At 33.9% G+C, this 18,813-nt stretch overlaps 2 protein-coding genes and 1 long non-coding RNA gene across 3 annotated transcripts; 2 read left to right on the plus strand and 1 right to left on the minus strand.

Annotated features, from left to right (window-relative positions):
• Positions 1-3,919: 3,919 nt before the first annotated feature.
• On the plus strand, positions 3,920-4,453 carry LOC128285351 (uncharacterized). Its single transcript, XR_008275859.1, has 2 exons — positions 3,920-4,218; positions 4,322-4,453. It is a non-coding gene; the product is annotated as an uncharacterized LOC128285351 (long non-coding RNA).
• A 253-nt stretch (positions 4,454-4,706) lies between these two features.
• Positions 4,707-13,467, plus strand: LOC108485764 (uncharacterized). Its single transcript, XM_053022993.1, is given in 8 exon segments — positions 4,707-4,799; positions 4,802-4,807; positions 5,237-5,375; positions 5,647-5,720; positions 6,042-6,065; positions 11,739-11,780; positions 12,390-12,440; positions 13,151-13,467. Coding segments are annotated over 5 exon segments (318 nt in total). The 3' UTR covers positions 6,048-6,065; positions 11,739-11,780; positions 12,390-12,440; positions 13,151-13,467.
• Positions 13,468-14,860: 1,393 nt separating this feature from the next.
• On the minus strand, positions 14,861-16,495 carry LOC108478876 (S-norcoclaurine synthase 1-like). Its single transcript, XM_017781333.2, has 4 exons — positions 16,096-16,495; positions 15,758-16,005; positions 15,363-15,687; positions 14,861-15,271 (listed from the first exon to the last, which is right to left on the minus strand). The coding sequence occupies exons 1-4, from the start codon at positions 16,330-16,332 to the stop codon at positions 15,032-15,034; spliced, it is 1,050 nt and encodes a 349-aa protein (XP_017636822.1). The 5' UTR covers positions 16,333-16,495; the 3' UTR covers positions 14,861-15,031.
• Positions 16,496-18,813: the final 2,318 nt, after the last annotated feature.

Here is an 18,813-nt window from a genome sequence, read left to right on the forward strand (position 1 = left end):
TAAGCTGATTGAGAATTTTAAGAAGCAGATGCAAGATGTGTTCGAAATGACTGATCTTGGTTTGATGACCTACTTCCATAAACCGATCTTAATTTGATGACCTACTTCCTTAGTATGGAAGTGAATCAGAATGAGCATGGCATTTGCATAAGCCAGCAAGTATTTGCACTGAAAGTACTAAGCAAATTCAGCATGTCAAAGTGCAAGTCCACTAGCACTCCTGTTGCAATAGGAGAGAAACTATCAAGCACCAATGAGCATGATCGAGTGGATGAAAAAGGGTATAGGAGTTTGGTTGGTTGCCTACTCTATTTAACAGCAACAAGGCTAGATATTATGTATGCTGTTAGCCTTCTCTCAAGGTTCATGCATTGCTGCAATACAGCTCATTTCAAGGCTGCTAAAAGAGTCTTAAGGTATGTCAAAGGAACCTTAGGCTATGGTGTGATGTTTGAGAGAGCTGAAGAATTGAAGCTGGTTGGTTATTCAAACAGTGATTGGGCTGGTTCAGTTGATGATATGAAGAGCACATCAGGATATTTTTTCACTCTAGGTTCAGGAGTTTTCAGCTGGAGTTCAAAAAAACAATAGACAGTAGCTCAATCCACTGCAGAAGCTGAGTATATTGCAGCTGCTACTGCTGTTAATCAAGCAAATTGGCTTAGAAAGCTGTTGGATGATTTGAATGCTAGTCAAGCAGAATCAACAGAGATTAAGGTAGACAATCAGTCAGCTGTTGCAATAGCCAAGAACCTAGTGTTCCATGGCAAAACGAAGCATTTCAAGATCAGATATCAGTTTGTGAGGGAAGCAGAATTAACTAAAGAAATCATCTTGGTCCATTGTTTTTCGAGGGATCAGCTTGCTGATATTTTGACCAAGCCATTTGTTGCTACAAGGTTCGAGTGTTTAAGGAAGGAAATTAGAGTTTGCTGTTTTGTAGCCAAGGAGGAGTGTTAAAAGGTGGCAACAAACAGCATATGTACGTTATCCGGATGAAATATGCTAAAAGGTGGCAACAAACAACATATGTAAGTTACCTGGATGAAATACAGCAATATGTAAAAGTACCATATGTTATTCGGATGAAGTATTTTTTTGTGTGATAAGCGACCTGTATCTAATCTGACAACTTTTTTGCCTAGATAAAGTTAGTCAACCTAAGCAGCTTTAGACAGTCAGTAGGTTACTATTGAGCTGTTTTTTATGCAAGTTACTTTTCAGAAAATTTATTACTCTTTCAATGTAATAGTTTAATATATGTACATTTTTATCTTTAAAACAATTGAATGAATGAGAGAAGTCAACTCAAATTTCTCCTTCAACATCTAAGTTTTGCTTCTGTTTTCATCTTTCAACACAAATTTTAGTTCTTTTATTTTTTGTTTTGTGATAAAAAACCCAACAAGTACTTAAAAAAACTTGCTCTGAATACAGCAAAAGTTGCAGACAATTAATGCTATACCCTATTACGGTCAAGAAGTTGAAGGGTCAAGAGGCTTTATTGATTTACCTGAATGAAGGAGGATTGGTCGGCCACAATCTCGTATCTCTTAAGGATACAAGTAGGCCAAAAAGGAAGAGCATGTCGCCCCAATCAAGCTTCTGGTCTTCTGAAAGAACGAAAGCTTGACCCTAGCCTTCATGGTAATTTGGTATCTTCGTATAAGCCAGCTTCTCCTCCAAAGGCAAGTTGAAGAAATCTTGTGTATCGGTCTTCATTTTCTTAATCACTTCATCTGCTACCCCGTAGTTGATTAATTATTGCACCCAACAGTAAAAATGAACTACTGAATCCATAGACGTAAACAAGGTATAATTGTGTTTAGATTATGTACCTGGAAAAAACCCCAGTCTCTGTAAGCCAAATGGAATTTTTTTTGTTCATCATCAGGATCTAGTTTGCCACTACAGCAAAATAGGTTTTTAGCGGCGTTTGAATGAAAAACGCCGCTAAAGAACGAGCATTAGTGGCACTTTTTAAAAACGACACTAAAGATCAAGTATTAGTGGCGCTTTTTTAAAAACGCCGCTATATGTACACTTTTAGCAGCACTTTTTAGTAAAAGCCGCTAATGCTTGATCTTTAGCGGAGCAAAAAAATTAACACAACGTCGTCGTTTTGTATTGAGCCTTTAGTGGCTTTAACGACGCTTTTTAAAAACGCCGCTAAAGATTGAGTATTAGCGGCGGTTTTTTTAAAACGCCGCTATATATACACCTTTAGTGGCATTTTTAAAAAGTGCCGCTAAAGCCACTAAAGAATTTTTAAAAACGTAGCTAAAGATCAGGTATTAGCGGTGCTTTTTTAAGAAACGCCGCTATAAGTACACCTTTAGCGGCGCTTTTTAAAAAACGCCGCTAATCTTTCGATCTTTAGCGTTTTGAAAAACATACAAAAATGAAAAAATTGAAATAATATTATTTAAAATAATTTTAAAGATTTTTGGTATATGACTAATTGTTTTTAATTTATATGTTAATTATTTTCTTATATAATTGTAAAAGAGATAGCATTAATTTTAAAATATTAAATTAATTATCATTATAGTTTAGGGTTTACGGTGTATGGTTAAGGGTTTAATGTTTATGAGTTACTATTTTAAGGTTTATGGATTATGGGTTTAGGGATTATGGTTTAAGGGTTGGGGTTTAAGGTTTAGGTGTTAGGGGTTAATGGTTAGGGGTTCATGGTTTATGTTTTAGGATTTATGGTTTAGGGTTTAGGGATTAGGAGTTTAGGGTTTAGATTAATTAGTGTTTTTTAATTTATATGATAAATATTTTCTTATATAATTATAAAAGAGATAGTATTAATTTTAAAATATTGAATTAATTATCATTATAGTTTAGGGTTTATGGTATAAGGTGTATGGTTTAGCGTTTAAGCTTTAGGAGTTACTATTTTAAGGTTTATGGATTATGGGTTTAGAGATTATGGTTTATGGTTTAAGGGTTAGGGGTCAATGGTCAGGGGTTTAGGGTTTATGATTTATAGTTTATCCTTTATGATTTAGGGTTTATAGGGATACGGGTTAGAGGTTAGGGGTTAGGGGATATGAGTTTAGGGTTTATATTAATTAGTATTTTTAAATTTATATATTAAATAATTTCTTATATAATTGTAAAAGAGATAATATTAATTTTAATATATTAAAATTATGATTATAATTTAAATTATTTAAGAGATAATAGATAAACTTTATATATATTAAATGGTTTAAGATTTAAGGTTTACTTGAGATTTGTTACGTGATAAAATTTTATACAATCAATTAATGCTTTTATATTTAAAAATATTTAATCTAAACCATTTCATATATATTTAAATATTAGATTAAGAAAAAACATTGATAAAAAATTAAAAAATATAATGATTGATAGGATAGGTAACTATATATAGTTAGGGTTTAGGGTGTAAGTTTATTATCTATGATTTAAGGTTTATGATCTAGGATTTGGGGTTTAGTGTTTGGGGATCGGGGTTTAATTTTCAATGTTTAGGGATAAATATGGGGATCAAAGTGCAATTGGATATATGAAATTTAATTTGATCTAGTTACGTAAATTATTAACACAATTATTGATATAACATCATTTTATATTTATATATTGCATACATAAAATTTATATTTATTCAATATACAAATACATAAATATATTTTTAAAATGTCTATGATTAAATCAAAATAAAAACTTAAAATTTTAATATTTAAAATTTTAGTCCATATTTCAGATTAAAAATTCAATATTCAAAATTAAAAAAAATTCCAAAAAATGATAATTTCAACACAAAAATTGTAAAAAAAAGAAATATATGTTAAAAATAAAAAAAAATTAAAATTGAGCAATAATAGCAGTTTTTAGTAAAAGGTCGCAAAAAGTTGAGCTATAGTGGCATTTTTGCATTTTTGGTGGAAACATCGCAATAAATCAGAAAATTACCGACATTTTTTTTTTAAAGAACGCCGCAAAAGGCTATTATTTTTAATAAAAGAAGACAAAATCCCGCTCACTCCCAAAAATTATTTTTTGGTTACCCACTCGTTAATCAAATCCCCCAAATTGTTTCTTTTTCCCCAAATAAAAGAGAAGAGGGGGAGGGTGAAGAAGAAGAGAGTGAAGATGAAGGGACTAAAAAGGTCAAAGGTAGTAGAAGAAAGAGCCAGTGGCACCTAGTAGTGATAGGCCTACAAGGGAAAGGAAAATCGTAGAAAGGTATTCAACTCATTCTATTGCAAGGTCTTCTTCCTTTGTTAATATAAGTTTAGCTCAATTAGTAGGTAAAAGGACTCTCTTACTTTTTTTTGAATCGAATTAGGGAAAGTGGCAAAGCTTAAAGGTATGTGGGTGGTGTCCAAAAAGAACTATACTGGGAGACGAAAAAATCACGGATCTTAACGACTGGCTTTTGCACACCCATAAGCCTTTCAATGCTTTATCAACCGAAGATGTTCTGTATGCTGAATTTGGCTTGTTAGTACACAGTAGATGTTTGATTTTATTTCTCAACGAACATTGTTTGGATTTATTTGAAGTAGTAAACACTAAATAGTTATAAATTCTCACATAAGTCTGTCTATCTGCAACGAGAGGATGATGATTAATTATTTGATAGTCCAACATCTATTTTTTTATTGTGTTGATTTATGTGCTTGCAAAGTTGTCTTTGTGCTAATGATGTTTTCTAAATGTATATTTTTAATATGTCCAGAACACGGCTGGAAATCCAGGCTGAAAATGCTTGTGTGGATCTTAAATCTCGATCTCCATAATTTTATGAGTTTGGATGCAAGATAGCACCACTGTGAGTCTCTCCGTCAGTCCTTGTAGTATCTTTTAGAATCTATGCTATTTGAATTCGAGTGTAAGCGACAAGTACTAAGTATATTATCCAACACGGGTTTAGTTAAAATTTTCTGAGTATTTCTTTTTTGTATTTAGAGGATCCTTAAAGGTTACGTCCTCATGGATTGAAGAATCCAAGCAATGTAGGGTCCATGCTCTTAGTTCATCTCTAGGCTGTCTGGCCAGTAGACCTTCTAAATCTAACTGGTCCAACAAGATTGTTTCAAATTGGTATCTAGAGAGTCTTTAAAGGATTATATATATATATATATATATATATATATATATATGTTTGAGCACAATTGTCTGATACTAATACTTAAAGAAGTTCGAGTAACATAATGAAAAATGGATTTCTCAGTCGCCACTTTGTGTTTTGATGGGATAGGTTGGTGATAAAACCATTGAAATCCTGCTCTTATCGGCATTAAAGATCAGATATAAGGAGATCTTAACCAAGGCATATACTGCAGCATACACAACGGCTTCCAAATTCTTGACCCTTTTAACAAAAGAAGAATCAAATTGTGAGAATCCTTTTCCTTTATTTAAAGCTTATTTCTTTCAGTGCTATGCCTCCTTTAGATGTATAAACATTACAATTCTGCTATGTTATCCTTACTCAGGTACGAGTGTTAGGTACAAATATGTGCTTGACATGAGTACAACCAATTTTTTTTTAAGTTTTTCCTTGTACTTGGAGGATTCTTAGAAGTTATATCATCATATCCATATGTCGAACATAAGCATTGTGTATGGGTATTTTGAGAAAGATTGAGAGTTTGAACAACAAAGCAGCTCAAGTTTCGATGTCGGCCTTTAAGAAGTGGCGGATGGGGGGCCCCAAGCTTCAAAGAGCTTCAGTACTAATTGTGAGTTCGTTGTTCTTTTCCTATTTTAGGTAGAACTTGCTCTTTCTCTGTATATCTGTATTGTAATAGTCATATGAGCTCTTTTGAGTTTGGCAGCAACTAATTGAACTTGTATGGGGCATTTTCATCATTACACGAGGAAAGTTATTTTTGACTTTATAATACCATTATAACAGCCATGAACTGGAATTACATGTGATATTAGTAACTTGTACCAGCCCTTAAGGCTTCGACTTTACTTAAAACAGGAATTACATATCTTTGGCAAATTTGCCCAGCAGAATTAAGCTAATTTTATGGTTCTATCTTTAATTAATGCAGGACTGAGCAATGCTTCCTTTATAGGTCAGTTTCCTGTTTCTTTGTCATGGATGGATGTATTTATTGGAATATGGGACTAAGTGACTTAATACAAAGAAATTTTATATTTGTTTTTCTATGCCTTTTAGATCACCTCTTCTAATTTTATTATACAAAGAATTAGTAACTTAATACAAAGAATTTGTGGAAGTTTTAGTCGGTGTTGGTTCTGCTCGTATTAAGGATCTGTTTAAGAGAGCCAAGGTGATAATGCTATAAGTTTCTTATATTTGATTGCTAAGGCAGACATGTAGCTGTTAATTGTTGGGCATATGATAATAATTAGGGAACAGATAAAATGTTGCGATGGTTGGGCCACCTATAAATCACTTGCTGTATTTTACGTGTTATTGTTTTTATGTTATAAGTACATATTCCTTTTATTTTATTTATAGATTCCTTTTATGTTAATAAACATTTCTCTATTTAATTTAAAAATAAAAATAGTGGCCAAATAAAATAATATAAGGTAATACTCATGACTCTTAAAATATGTGAAAATAGAAGAAATTATCTTAAAAAGGCTATAGTCATCATAAAAATAATTTATTGATTCAATGTATTGAATATGATTGATAATTCGAATTAAGAAATCTAATAGATTATACAAATTTTAAACACTCAAAATTATAATTACTAATTTGAAACTTTTCTTTGTAGAGAAAATGAACATATTAAACCCGACAATCTATTTAATAACAACTTTAAACTTTTAATCCATTAATATAAAAAGCTGTACTAATTATAGTTAAAATACCAAGAAGGCATTTGTCATGTAATTTCATTATTTGGTTTCGAGGATAAAAGATATTCGGATTCCTATTTTACCTTTTCGGCCTTTGTGCTAAATTTATACCACCAGCCTTAATGGTTGTAGAAATCAGAGTATTTGATACTAAATAGAACATAAATCAGAGTTTTTATATACAACCTATGACACTACTTTAGGAAACTCTAAGTTAGGAAAGATACTAAATAGGAGATATGATCCCTTAAAATAAGAGATTTTAATAAAAAATATCTACAAAATATTCCTAAAATATTTACGAATATTCCTACACTCCCCTCAAGTGGAGAATATACATTGTATAATCCCGGCTTGAATAGGAATTTATTGAACACGTGTTTTGGCAAAGCCTTGGTAAGAATGTCGCAATCTGTAAGAAAGAGTGGTGTCTTTTTGTTGACTTGATCGACAATAAAATGCCTATCAATTTCAACATGCTTTGTTCGGTCATGTTGAACTGGGTTCTTGGCAATCTGAATGGCGATTGATTATCACACAAAACTTCAAAGTGATCCTCCGATTTGTGCCAAGTTCTTTTAGTAATTTAAGTAGCCAAATTCTTCAGCATATCCCCAAAGCTAGTGCTCTAAATTCACTTCAAGACTACTTCTTGAAACAATAGATTGTTTCTTACTTCTCCAAGTTGTAAGGTTACCCCAAACAAAAGTGCAAGTGCCCACTAGTGGATCTTCTTTCGGTGAGATCTCCACCCAACTAGAGTCTGTAAAAATCTTAACAGATTCATCTTGTGTCTTCTTAAACATTAAGCCGTGTCCGGAGTTTTCTTCAAGTACTTGAGAATTCTATTTGTCACGCCATATGCTCTTCAAGAGGATTAGTCAAGTGTTGACTTATCACATTTACGGAAAAGCTATATCGGCCTTGTCAAGGATAAGTAGATTAGTTTCCCAACTAACCTTTGAAATTTCTCTCTGTCTACTAAGGACTCATCTTCTTTATTGAATCTCAAGTTTGCCTCCATTGGTGTATCGGTAAACTTACGACCAAGAAAACCAGTTTCTTTGAGTAAATCAAGTACATACTTTCTCGGTTGATCACAAGTCCTTCTTTGATCTTGCCACCTCCATTCCTAGGAAATACCTTAGCTTTCCCAAGTCCTTGGTTTCGAATTCCCTGTTTAACAACTTCTTCAAATTGCTAATCTCTTCCTCATCATCTCCAGTAAGAATGATGTCATCCACATACACAATTAGGATAGCTTTCTTATTTGTAGAAGTTACCTTGATGAAAAGCGTATGATCGGCAAGGGACTACTTGTAGCCATTTTGAAGAATAACTTTAGTGAACCTCTCGAACCAAGCTCTGGGTGATTGTTTTAACCCGTATAGAGACTTGTTGAGCTTGCAAACCTTGTTGCTACCTTCAATAGACTTTGAGCCAGGTGGCAATTGCATATAGACTTCTTCCTCAAGCTTGCCATTAAGAAATGCGTTTTTTACATCAAGTTGGTGTAATTTCCAATCGCAATTTACAGCCAAACTTAGGAGTACTCGAATAGTGTTAAGCTTTGCCACAGGTGCAAAAGTTTCGTGAAGTCTATCCCATATGTTTGCGTGAAACCTCCGCCACTAGTCTAGCTTTGTATCGTTGGATCGCCATTGGAGTTATACTTTACAAAGAAAGATCCATTTACAACCGATGACCTTTTTTTTCTTGAGGAAGGTCTATAATGGTCCAAGTAGCATTTTTCTCTAGTGCACAAATTTCCTCTTCAACAGCCCTTCTCCATTTTGGATCCTTTAGAGCTTCAGCTATGCTTGTGGGAACTTGTTCTTTATCCAAAGTTGTTGTAAATGCTTGAAAAGATGGCATCAATGAATTATAACCAAGAATTTTTCAATAGGATGCTTGGTGCCTTTGTCTAACTCCTTTTCTAATAGCAATAGGAAAGTCATCTAGAGTAGTGGACTTATTGATTTCTTCTTCCATTTCGGCAATGGATCCAAATCCAATTCTCAAGAAGAATCGATTGCAAAAGCAGTCTCGTGGATATGTCTTCTTTTCTTGTGTAGACACGAAGTTGTTTGGGTGGTGGTGTTTTTGAAGACTGTCAATTGGAGTAGGTGTATTTTCAGGAAGAGTGTTTAAAGTGGGTGTAGGTGAATTAGTCATAGGTACTACAGGAGAATCAATGGGAGCATTCACGGTGTGATCTGCGGTAATGGCGAAAAAGATGGCAATTCGAAGGTTGAGAATGAAGATTAGGAGGAGATACATTGTGGTGAAAATCACTCCATGTTTCCCCAATTTCAACTGAGTGAAATAGGAATCTGCTCATAAAATGTTATATCCATAGTGGTGAAAATCGTTTAGAAGGAGGATGATAGCATTTATAACCCTTCTTAAGTGAAGAATACCCAACCAATACACATTTTAAAGACTTAGGATCTAACTTGGACTTATTAGGAGCAATATTTTGGATAAAAACAGTGCGACCAAAAATTTTAAGTGGCGTAATGGAGGAGATAGGCTTAAAATGAGGAAAGTGTGCAAAAATATAGATTGAGGTGTTTGAAATTTTAAAACCTTATTAGGCATCCGGTTGATTAAATATGTGGCGATTAATAAGGCTTTCCCCACAAATATTTAGGAACATTAGTGGTAAATAGAAGAGAACGAGTAACTTCAAGAAGGTGCCTATTTTTCTTTCGGCAATGCCGCTTTTTGTGGGGTTCCAACACAAGAACTAATCTGAATTATGCCCTTTTCCTTAAAAAATCACCTAAAGACCTAGCAAAAAATTCACGCCATTATCGATTTAAAGAGCTGGATTTTAGACCCAAATTGAGTGAGAACCATGTTATAAAATTGCACAAAAACACTAGCGCTTTCAGATTTATCTTTCAACAAATAAGTCCAAGTTATCCTCTGTGATCATCAATAAAAGTGATAAATCACTTACAATTATCAGCATTCTTCACCCGAGAAGGGCCCCAAATATCACTATGGATCAAAACAAAAGGGTAAGAAGGCTTGTATGTAGAAGGAAAATAAGATGATTTAGTATGTTTGGCAAGAGAGCAAACTTTGCAAGAAAAAGAATTAGGCCTTTTATTAATGAATAGAGCAGAAACAATTTTGCAAGGTATTGGAAACTAGGATGGCCTAAACGAAAGTGCCATAACATAACAAGATCAACTTTTCCTAAAGCAAGAAATGACTTGGAGATCTCGATTTTAGGAGAGGTAGGGAGGATGTAGAGACCATTATGCAAGTGGCCTTACCAATCATCTTCTTGAGTTCAAGGTGCTGCAAATACAATCACGATCATTAAAAATTACAGAGCGATGCAAGTCTGTGGACAATTTACTAACAGAGATGAGATTGCACGCCGATTTGGTACAAAGAGAACATTTTTAAGTGCAATCTGTTCATTGAGAATAACGATGCCATGTCCTCTATTTTGCATAAGGTACCATCACCGTTTTGATGACTTTACCAAAGGTATGGAAAAATTGTGAAACAATGCCTTGTTACCGATCATATGATCCGTAGCACGAATCGAGGATCCAATTAGGAGTCAAGCGGGAGGAGAAAAATGCGAGAAGAAAGGTTACCTTCGGATCTTTTATGACCAGATTACCTCACAAGACCCTTGAAACTTTCCAAATAGTTTTGAAGTTCAACAATCATTCTTTAGTGAAACTAGTGACAGAGGTGGCAACGACAAAGCTTGATTTATTATCTCGAGAGTGCTTGGACTTCCAGTCCTGAGGCTTACCATGAAGCTTCCAACACTTTTCCTTAGAGTGGCCGGGCTTTTTGCAATGATCACACCAAGGTCTCCCCCGTTTGGAAGAGGAGATGATTGATGGGTCGAGAAGCAGATCTTCGAAGTGGAATATGGTTCATCGACGACATCACACACCTTGGCTTTCTTCCTTCTTGACCATAGAAAGCCTCTCGAAGGGAGGGAAGAGGAGAAATAGCCAGGACCCTACCGCGAACCTCGTCCAGGTCCTTATTTAAGCCTTGGAGAAATTGAAAAAGTCTTCATTGAGTAACAATTTGTCGATAAAGAGCGACATCTCTTTGATCTACCCAATCATAATGTGCATACAAATCTAATTGTTGCCAAAGAGCGATAAGGGTATTGTAGTAGAGAGTATGAGCATGGTTCCTTGTTTAAGGGTGGTCGCTTAATCTTCAACATGATATAATTCAAAGCAATGTTATCCGTGCTAGAGTAGGTTTCATGATTGCACTCCAAATTTCAGCGGTGTGGTGTAAAGAAGAAAGTTTCGCTTATACTGGGTCATGGGATTAAGGAGCCAAGTCATAACGACCATTGTCACGCATCCACTTAGCAAAACTAGCATCACCACAAGAAGCTTCTTGATTTCACCAAGAACGTAGTCCAATCTTTCCCCGCCAAGAGAAAAATCTTAATCGATTGGGACCATTCAAGAAAATTGTTGCCATTCAATCGATGGCGGTGATAGTCGACTGCATTTAATTGATGGAGCATCGAACCGGAAAAATTTTCGGATTTGAAGTAATCTCCAAGTAGGAGAAGGAGTTTGGACATGGTCTAGGTTGAAAAAGAAATCGTAACCTAAGTCGATACCATGTAGAAATCGAGTATTTGATACTAAATAGAACATAAATCGAGTTTTTATATACAACCTATGACACTACTTTAGGAAACTCTAAGTTAGGAAAGATACTAAATAGGAGATATGATCCTTAAAATAATGGATTTTAATAAAAAAAATATCTACAAAATATTCCTAAAATATTTACAGAATATTCCTACAATGGTCTCTCCCTTTCTTTATCATTTCTATTCTTGCTACTTAATTATCAAAAATGGGTGCACAACAGACTCAACCTTCAATCTCGATGAACAGATCTCGCAGCTGATGGAATGTAAGCCACTTTCGGAGCAGCAGGTATTTTTTTTTTTAACGATCTGTTTGTTTCTCAAGAAAGTATGGAAATTTTGAGCACTTAATTTAATTGTATAATTATTTTAATAGATTAGGCTATATTTGGCTGCGAAATGAATACCAAAATGATTTTGAATTGAATTTGTTTTAAGATATTATTCCAATAGCATTAGTTTCTATTGCCGTCTGAATTTTTAGTTATAATTAATGAAAAAAAAATCAGCTTTTTTCTCTCTTCCATTTAAAACATTTATATATTCTTTTGATTTATTTGATGTAGTTGATTTCGAAAGAACTTGGTGTATTTGCACGAAAACTTTTGTGTGTTCGAGGCAAGACTTTTCTACGTTTTACTTGTATTGTTTTGTTCTCAAGTTGATCAATAGAAGTCCTCGTTTTTCTTCCCTGTTTCATCTGGGTTATAATTGGTTGTAACTCTGTTTTTGTGTTATCTTGTTTAGGTTAGAGCATTATGCGACAAGGCATAAAATATGCATCTCAAAGACTAGATACATTTGCATGTGTTAGGTATAGAAAAAGATGTTTCCATTTTGGTGTTAAGATTTTATTCAGTGTAGTTGCTTACTGTCTTATACTATGTTGTCCTTTTAGGCAAAATGGTTGAACAAACAATTGAGCAAATTATGGCCTTTTGTTGCAGAGGTAATATACTTGTTCTTATATATATTTTTGCTATAAGATTCATAGTAGTTGCTGGTTATTTATTTCAAAAAGGCTGAGAGAGGCTTTTGTGTAATTGAGGTTTTCCACCTTAACAGATGAAATTTAGGCGGGTTGTTCAACTCTTTTGGTGCTTTTTGAAGTGAAAATAATTGAAATTGTTCTCTATGTAACTTATAATTTAGTATTTTTTCATAGTAGATAAATCAGTATTAGACTATTGTGTTGGTTGTCCGCAATATTAAGCATTCTGAGCATCAATATATTTAGATATTTTGAAGTTTAAAGTTGAACTCAGGGAAGAAATAAAGATAAAAACAACTAACATAGTGGATCAGGAAAATGCTTTGCCATGAGCTGCTTTCTGTTTGACTTGTTTACGTATCTAAATAATAGATTGTTTGAGGATAAGCCATGGATTTGGTGATTTTTTTTATTTAAACTATGTAGGTTTTACATGCAACGCCTGTACATGCAAAGGCACATGATTAATAACATGATCAATGACTTTTGTCGAAACAAATTCTAATTCTTGCATTATGGTGGCATTATTAAAAATTTATCTTTCCATATCATAATTCAAAGAGATCAGATAATGTGCTTTGACATATGTGGCTTTGAGGGTAGTATAAGTGATTTCCTTATTGGCCTGACTTTGGCTTACACGTGCGTACTTTGGCTTTTTGTTCCAGTGTTTTGGATTCTCTGGCGGTTGAATTGGAAGCATCAAAGGACTTCTCTAAGTTATATGCAGGCATTGCAATACTTTGGCTTCATCTAAGCTTGAACCAGCCCTCTGTTGTATATTGTTTCCTCTTCTTTTTTGATCTTTTTCCTTTGATTAATGAGAGGTGATGATCATTTGGCATTCTTTTCTCACTAGGATGAATTTGTTTTAGAAATTGTAATACTTTGTGTGTCTGACTGTCTGTGTGTGTGTTTTTTTATATATATTAAATTACATTTTGAATCAATGTTTATGTATTAAATTTAAATTCATTAATTTTTATATTTAGTTTTGAAGTTTAAATTTTAATGAAAAATTTAATTTAATTAATATTTTTATTTATCTTTAAAAGCATATAGTTTAAAGTTCAAAATTAAATATAATATAATATTTAACATAGAAATAAATATTATTTAATTAAAATAAAATAATTTTTAAAAGGTCATGTTCTTTAGTGGCGTTTGTGGAAAAAGTGCCGCTAAAAGTCATGACCTTTAGTGGCGTTTTTTCCATAAATGCCACAAAATGTTAGTGGCGTTGTCTTTAGTGGTATTTTCTATGGCGCTTATAGGTCAAAAAAATGCTACTAAAAACCTGTTTTGTTGTAATGCATGTCAAATACAGGAATTTGCGGGTTCGTCTATGGAAACTACATCGAATTCAACCTGTGGTCTGATGTACCTGGATGGGATGTTGTTGAGGTTCTTGGATGCAAGTGCTTGGACATTCTCAACTGGTAAAGAACCAAACATATCTGTGCTCACCACTTTTGTTTCCATTGCTGTAAAGTTGTCTCAAGTTAAACATTATGCTCAAATTATCATGTTAATGAATGAATTATTGAAAGTATATAACACCACTAAATCGTTTTTGTCCTTTGCATGAATTATTGAAAAATATGTCCTTTTTCAATTATTATTTTCAAAGCTTTTTGAATCTTTGGATATCTGAAACGATCGTGAACTAATGCCAACAGGCTATAAACACTGAGCAATTAAAATTGCACATCAATTGTTTAATCAGAACTATTTAATACAATCGTTTTTACATCAACTGTTTCTTTGTAGTTCCTTGAAGACCCTACTTTGTCATTTTCTCGAAGAAAATCCTACCATTACATTACGAGCTAATCTAAAATTACATGTAAAAGTATTGATTAGACTAGAATAGGATTTTTATTATTTATAAATAATATAAAATTTAATTTAATAAAGATACTTTGATTACATGTAAAATTAATATTTATTATGATATATAAAAATATATTTATAAAAATTTTGATATAAAAATTAATTGATGTCAATTGAGTCTTACATTGATTGATATTGATATTATTGCTAATGTAATGATACAAATTTGAGTACATTGAAGATTTTTATAAAGGTGGGAAAATATAAGGTTGAATTGATATAATGACAGAAATACTTGAAACATGTTTCTACTAGTATATTTTTGGCCGCAACAAATTCTTTCTAATTTTTTATTCCGGTGAATACATTTATATTTTCTGTCTTAACAACTGATTTTGCAAATGAACTGAAGAAAGCTTCTTCATTAGATGCAAAAGCCCAAACAAGCTTTATTATCTCATAAAAATCCATTTCCTAAAAAAATGTTAATGTTAGCTTAGACTTTAGGAGTTCATTTGGGAGTATGGGTCAAACGCTATTAGGAGTTTCATGCAGTTGAGAACATGTCAAATAAGTTTAATCGATTTTAAATATGGTTTTTACAAATTGTTGCATTTCCAGAAACAACAATCCTGTTATTTCAAACATTGGAAACAAGTTGCAAAAGAAGAGATTTAACATGGACGAAGAGCTGATAAAGCCAATAAGATTTTGAACTAGAGCTTCATTTGATTCAACAGATGTTTCCCTCGAACTTTCCTGCTAAGCCTCAGTCTCAGGAACTCCTCAAGTGACATAGTCTTGTACTGTGCTTTGTTTGTCCGAACAAGATCTGCCAACGGTCCAATCTCGGTACCTACTTTCGGTCTGTGAAATGCTGCCATTGACAGCCGCTCTTTCTCCTGATTCACCACAACTCTATGTTCTATGCTTTTGTATTCTCCATTGCTCATAATCTGCATTCATAGCATCTCTTCACTTCGAGGCACATTACATATACAATCCATCAAGTCTAAAGTCTGTTAGCTACAACTATTGTCATGTTACCTCTATTATGTCTCCAATGTTGACGATCAATGCACCAGGGATGGGTTTAACAGGCACCCATTTCTCATGTTTCTTGATTTGTAATCCTTCAACTTCATTCACTTGAAGCAATAGTGTTAAGCCTGTGGAGTCAGAGTGTGGAGATGCACCAAAAACCTTGCTTGCCTCTGCACATGGTGGATAATAGTTCGTTCTTATAGCTTGTACTCCATCCTCGAAAAAGCTTGAAAGCATCTCAGGATCAGTTCCCAAGGTCTTGGCAATCCGCTTAATGAGATAAATCGTAACCTTCTGCAACTCCGTCGAGTACTTGTCAAAGGTTTCTCTGAAAACAACTCAAGTTACAGACATCCTAATACGGCCATGAAGTTGAAGGATCATTATTGTCAAGTTACCTGAAGGAAGGGGGATTGGTCGGCCAGAATCTCATATTTCTTAACGGCACAGGCAGGGGAAAAAGAAAGAGCATGTCATTCCAATCTAGCTTCTGATCTGCCGACCTTACCAGGGTTTGACCGTAACCTTCAATCTCATTTGGTAGCTGTGCATAAGCCAACTTCTCCTCCAATGGCAACTTAAAGAACTCTTGAGTGTCAATCTTCATTTTCTCAATCACTTCATCTGCTATCCCATGATTGATTAACTGTTTCAACGTCAATAAAGATGAACTACTAAGTCCATTGATGGAAAAAAAAAATTACTGTTCTTTAAGAATTCTGTTTAAATTAGGTACCTGGAAGAAACCCCAGTCTTTGCAAGCCTGATGGAGTTTTTTCTGTTCATCATCACGATCTAGTTTGCTCATGTCAATTACAGGAATCTGCTGGGATTCACCTATGGAAACTACAAATTCAACCTCAGGTCTGATATATCTGGATGGGATGTTCTTCAGGTTCTTGGATGCAAGTGCTTGGACACTATCAACAGGTAAAGAACCAGCAAATCCTCTGCTCACCACCTTTGTGTCCATTTCTGTGAAGCTGTCTCAAGGTCTCACCGAGAAAATTTTTATTTGTTTATATGCTAAATACTACTCTAACATGTCTCTTTAATGCGTTAGGTAATTTCATAGATCATCTTTTGCTTGTTATCCATCATTTCTAATTTCTATAATACAGACACCTAATCATTTTGTCCTTGAATTATTGAATAATATATCCCTTTTTTGTTATTATATATTCAAATTTTGACTCCTCTAGGATCACATATCTGAAAATCTAAAATGCACCTTGCACAAATTCCACGTGATAAAAAGGAAAGGCCATAAAGATTAACTGCATAGCAATTGGTTAATCACAAAGATATAATACAATTAATTTTTTTTTTTTTGGAGGTCTTTGGTTTTCTTGTTAAAAAACTCAGTTTGTTAACTTTGGGCAATTTTTATTATTAATAAAAGATCCAGGTAAAAACCTACAATTCTTTTTAATTCTCCTTCAATCTCATTGAGTACATTATTTCGTTATCTAAACACCTAATTTCTCAAATGAACTGAAGGGAGGTTCTGATCCCTTCATGCCTTGAAAATGATAATAATTTTTTACAAGATGTTTTGGTTGCTGATCAGAGGCGTAGCTGGGGGGGCTGGCAGGGGCCCTGACCCCCCTAAAATAAAAAATTATTATTTGGGTAAAATTACATTTTGGCCCTCTAAAATTATAAAAATTTAATTTAATCTTTTAAAAATTATAAAAATATAGACTATAAAAAGTTAAAATTTCATTCGCCCCCCACTTCACCTCTGTCTTCTGGCTACAAAGGGAAGAAGATTTGGTCAGACAAGCTTAGAACAAATGGAGCAAGAATAAGGTATCCACCTTGCCCACATTGCAAAAGGCTCAGTCATCCAGGAGCAAATTGTTGGTTCAGGCCTGATGTACAGTGCAAAGTCTGCAAAAAAGATGGGCCATGTTGAGAAGGTTTACAGAAACAAAGGCAAGTTGAATCAAAACTAGCCTCAACAGCCTAGAGCTGAAGCTCAAGTGGCAGAAGAAGGTTGTGAACAAGAAGAGCAAGTCTTTGTAGTCTCTTGCTCATCTGCTAAAAGAAAAGCCATAAAAGGATGGCTGATTGATAGTGGTTGCACAAACCACATGACCCCTAATGTTGTTATCTTTAAGAACATAGATAGAAAGTTCAAAACGAGGGTAAAAATTGGCAATGGACACTTCATCAAAGCAGAAGGCAAGAGAGATGTGTTGGTTGACACTCCTACAGGTATCAAACTTGTCTCGAATGTCTTGTTTGTACTTGAAATTGATAGAAACCTGCTTAGTAGTTCAATTGCTTGAAAAGGGTTATTCAGTTGTGTTTAGAGACAAGGAATGCCTTATCAATGATCCAAGTGGATCCAAACTCATGTCAGTGACCATGGCTGATAAACCATAAAAGTAACATATTTTAATCCCATGCTTGGTATGTTTTTGGAAGATTTATTATGTGAATTAGTGAATTTGATGCTCCTAATCCTTTAATTTCATGTTTCTATACTTAGGTGAATATAGGGGAGAAAAAGGAGCGGAAAATAGGCCAAAATCGGACAAAATGAGCTATTTTTAGGAACCACACAGCCTGGGCATTTGCACACTGGCTGAGCACATGTCCGTGTGATCCACATGGGCTGGCCACACGTTCATGTGCCAGCCCGTGTCGATATCGCTCCCTGTTTCTCAAACACGCAAAAAAAACTAATTTTAGGGTTTCTGAGCATTCTAAAGTCTATAAATACACACTAGAAGAGGATTTAAGGGAGCACACGGAGAAGAATGAAGAAATTACTTGAAGAGCGCTGTCGGAATCAACTTAGAAGCAGGATCTCCTTCAAGATTGAAGATCTCTAGTCAACTTCTCTAGAAGTTTTTGGGTTTCTTTATGTTTTGTTGTTTTGCTAATTTTGAGATGTTTTCCTTCCAAAGTATGAACTAAATTCCCTAGATACCTAGGGAAGATGAAACCTATGATGGATCTTGATATTTAATTTCTGAATTACATGGTAAATACTTGATTTCTTGATCTCAATTATGTGTACTTTTCCATGTTTTAATGTTTTCAGGATATTAATTCATGATTGATGTGTTTATTTTAGTAGAGCAAAAGTCTCTGTTTAAGAGTAAATCTGGCATAATTAAGTAGAGTTGCATGCAATCCTAGAAATAGGACGACATAAATATACCAGATTAGAGTCAAATCTAATAGGGGAATCCATAGATCGAGTTAATACGACAATAGGGGTTTTAATTAGAAAGAGATTTTAATTAATCAACCTAGAGTAAGTTATTTTTACTCTCGAAAGAGTTATTTTTACTCTCGAAATAGATATTAATATAATTTAGGGATTTCTACGGATCAAGGTAAGTGAATAAATCATTTATTTCAGATTCAGAATAATAAGTGAAGTCTAGGTGGATTCTTTTTTGGGTATTGTCTCTCTCATTGGTTCATTCGAATATTT

Source organism: Gossypium arboreum, chromosome 12, assembly GCF_025698485.1.
Source record: "Gossypium arboreum isolate Shixiya-1 chromosome 12, ASM2569848v2, whole genome shotgun sequence".
Taxonomy (NCBI): domain Eukaryota; kingdom Viridiplantae; phylum Streptophyta; class Magnoliopsida; order Malvales; family Malvaceae; genus Gossypium; species Gossypium arboreum.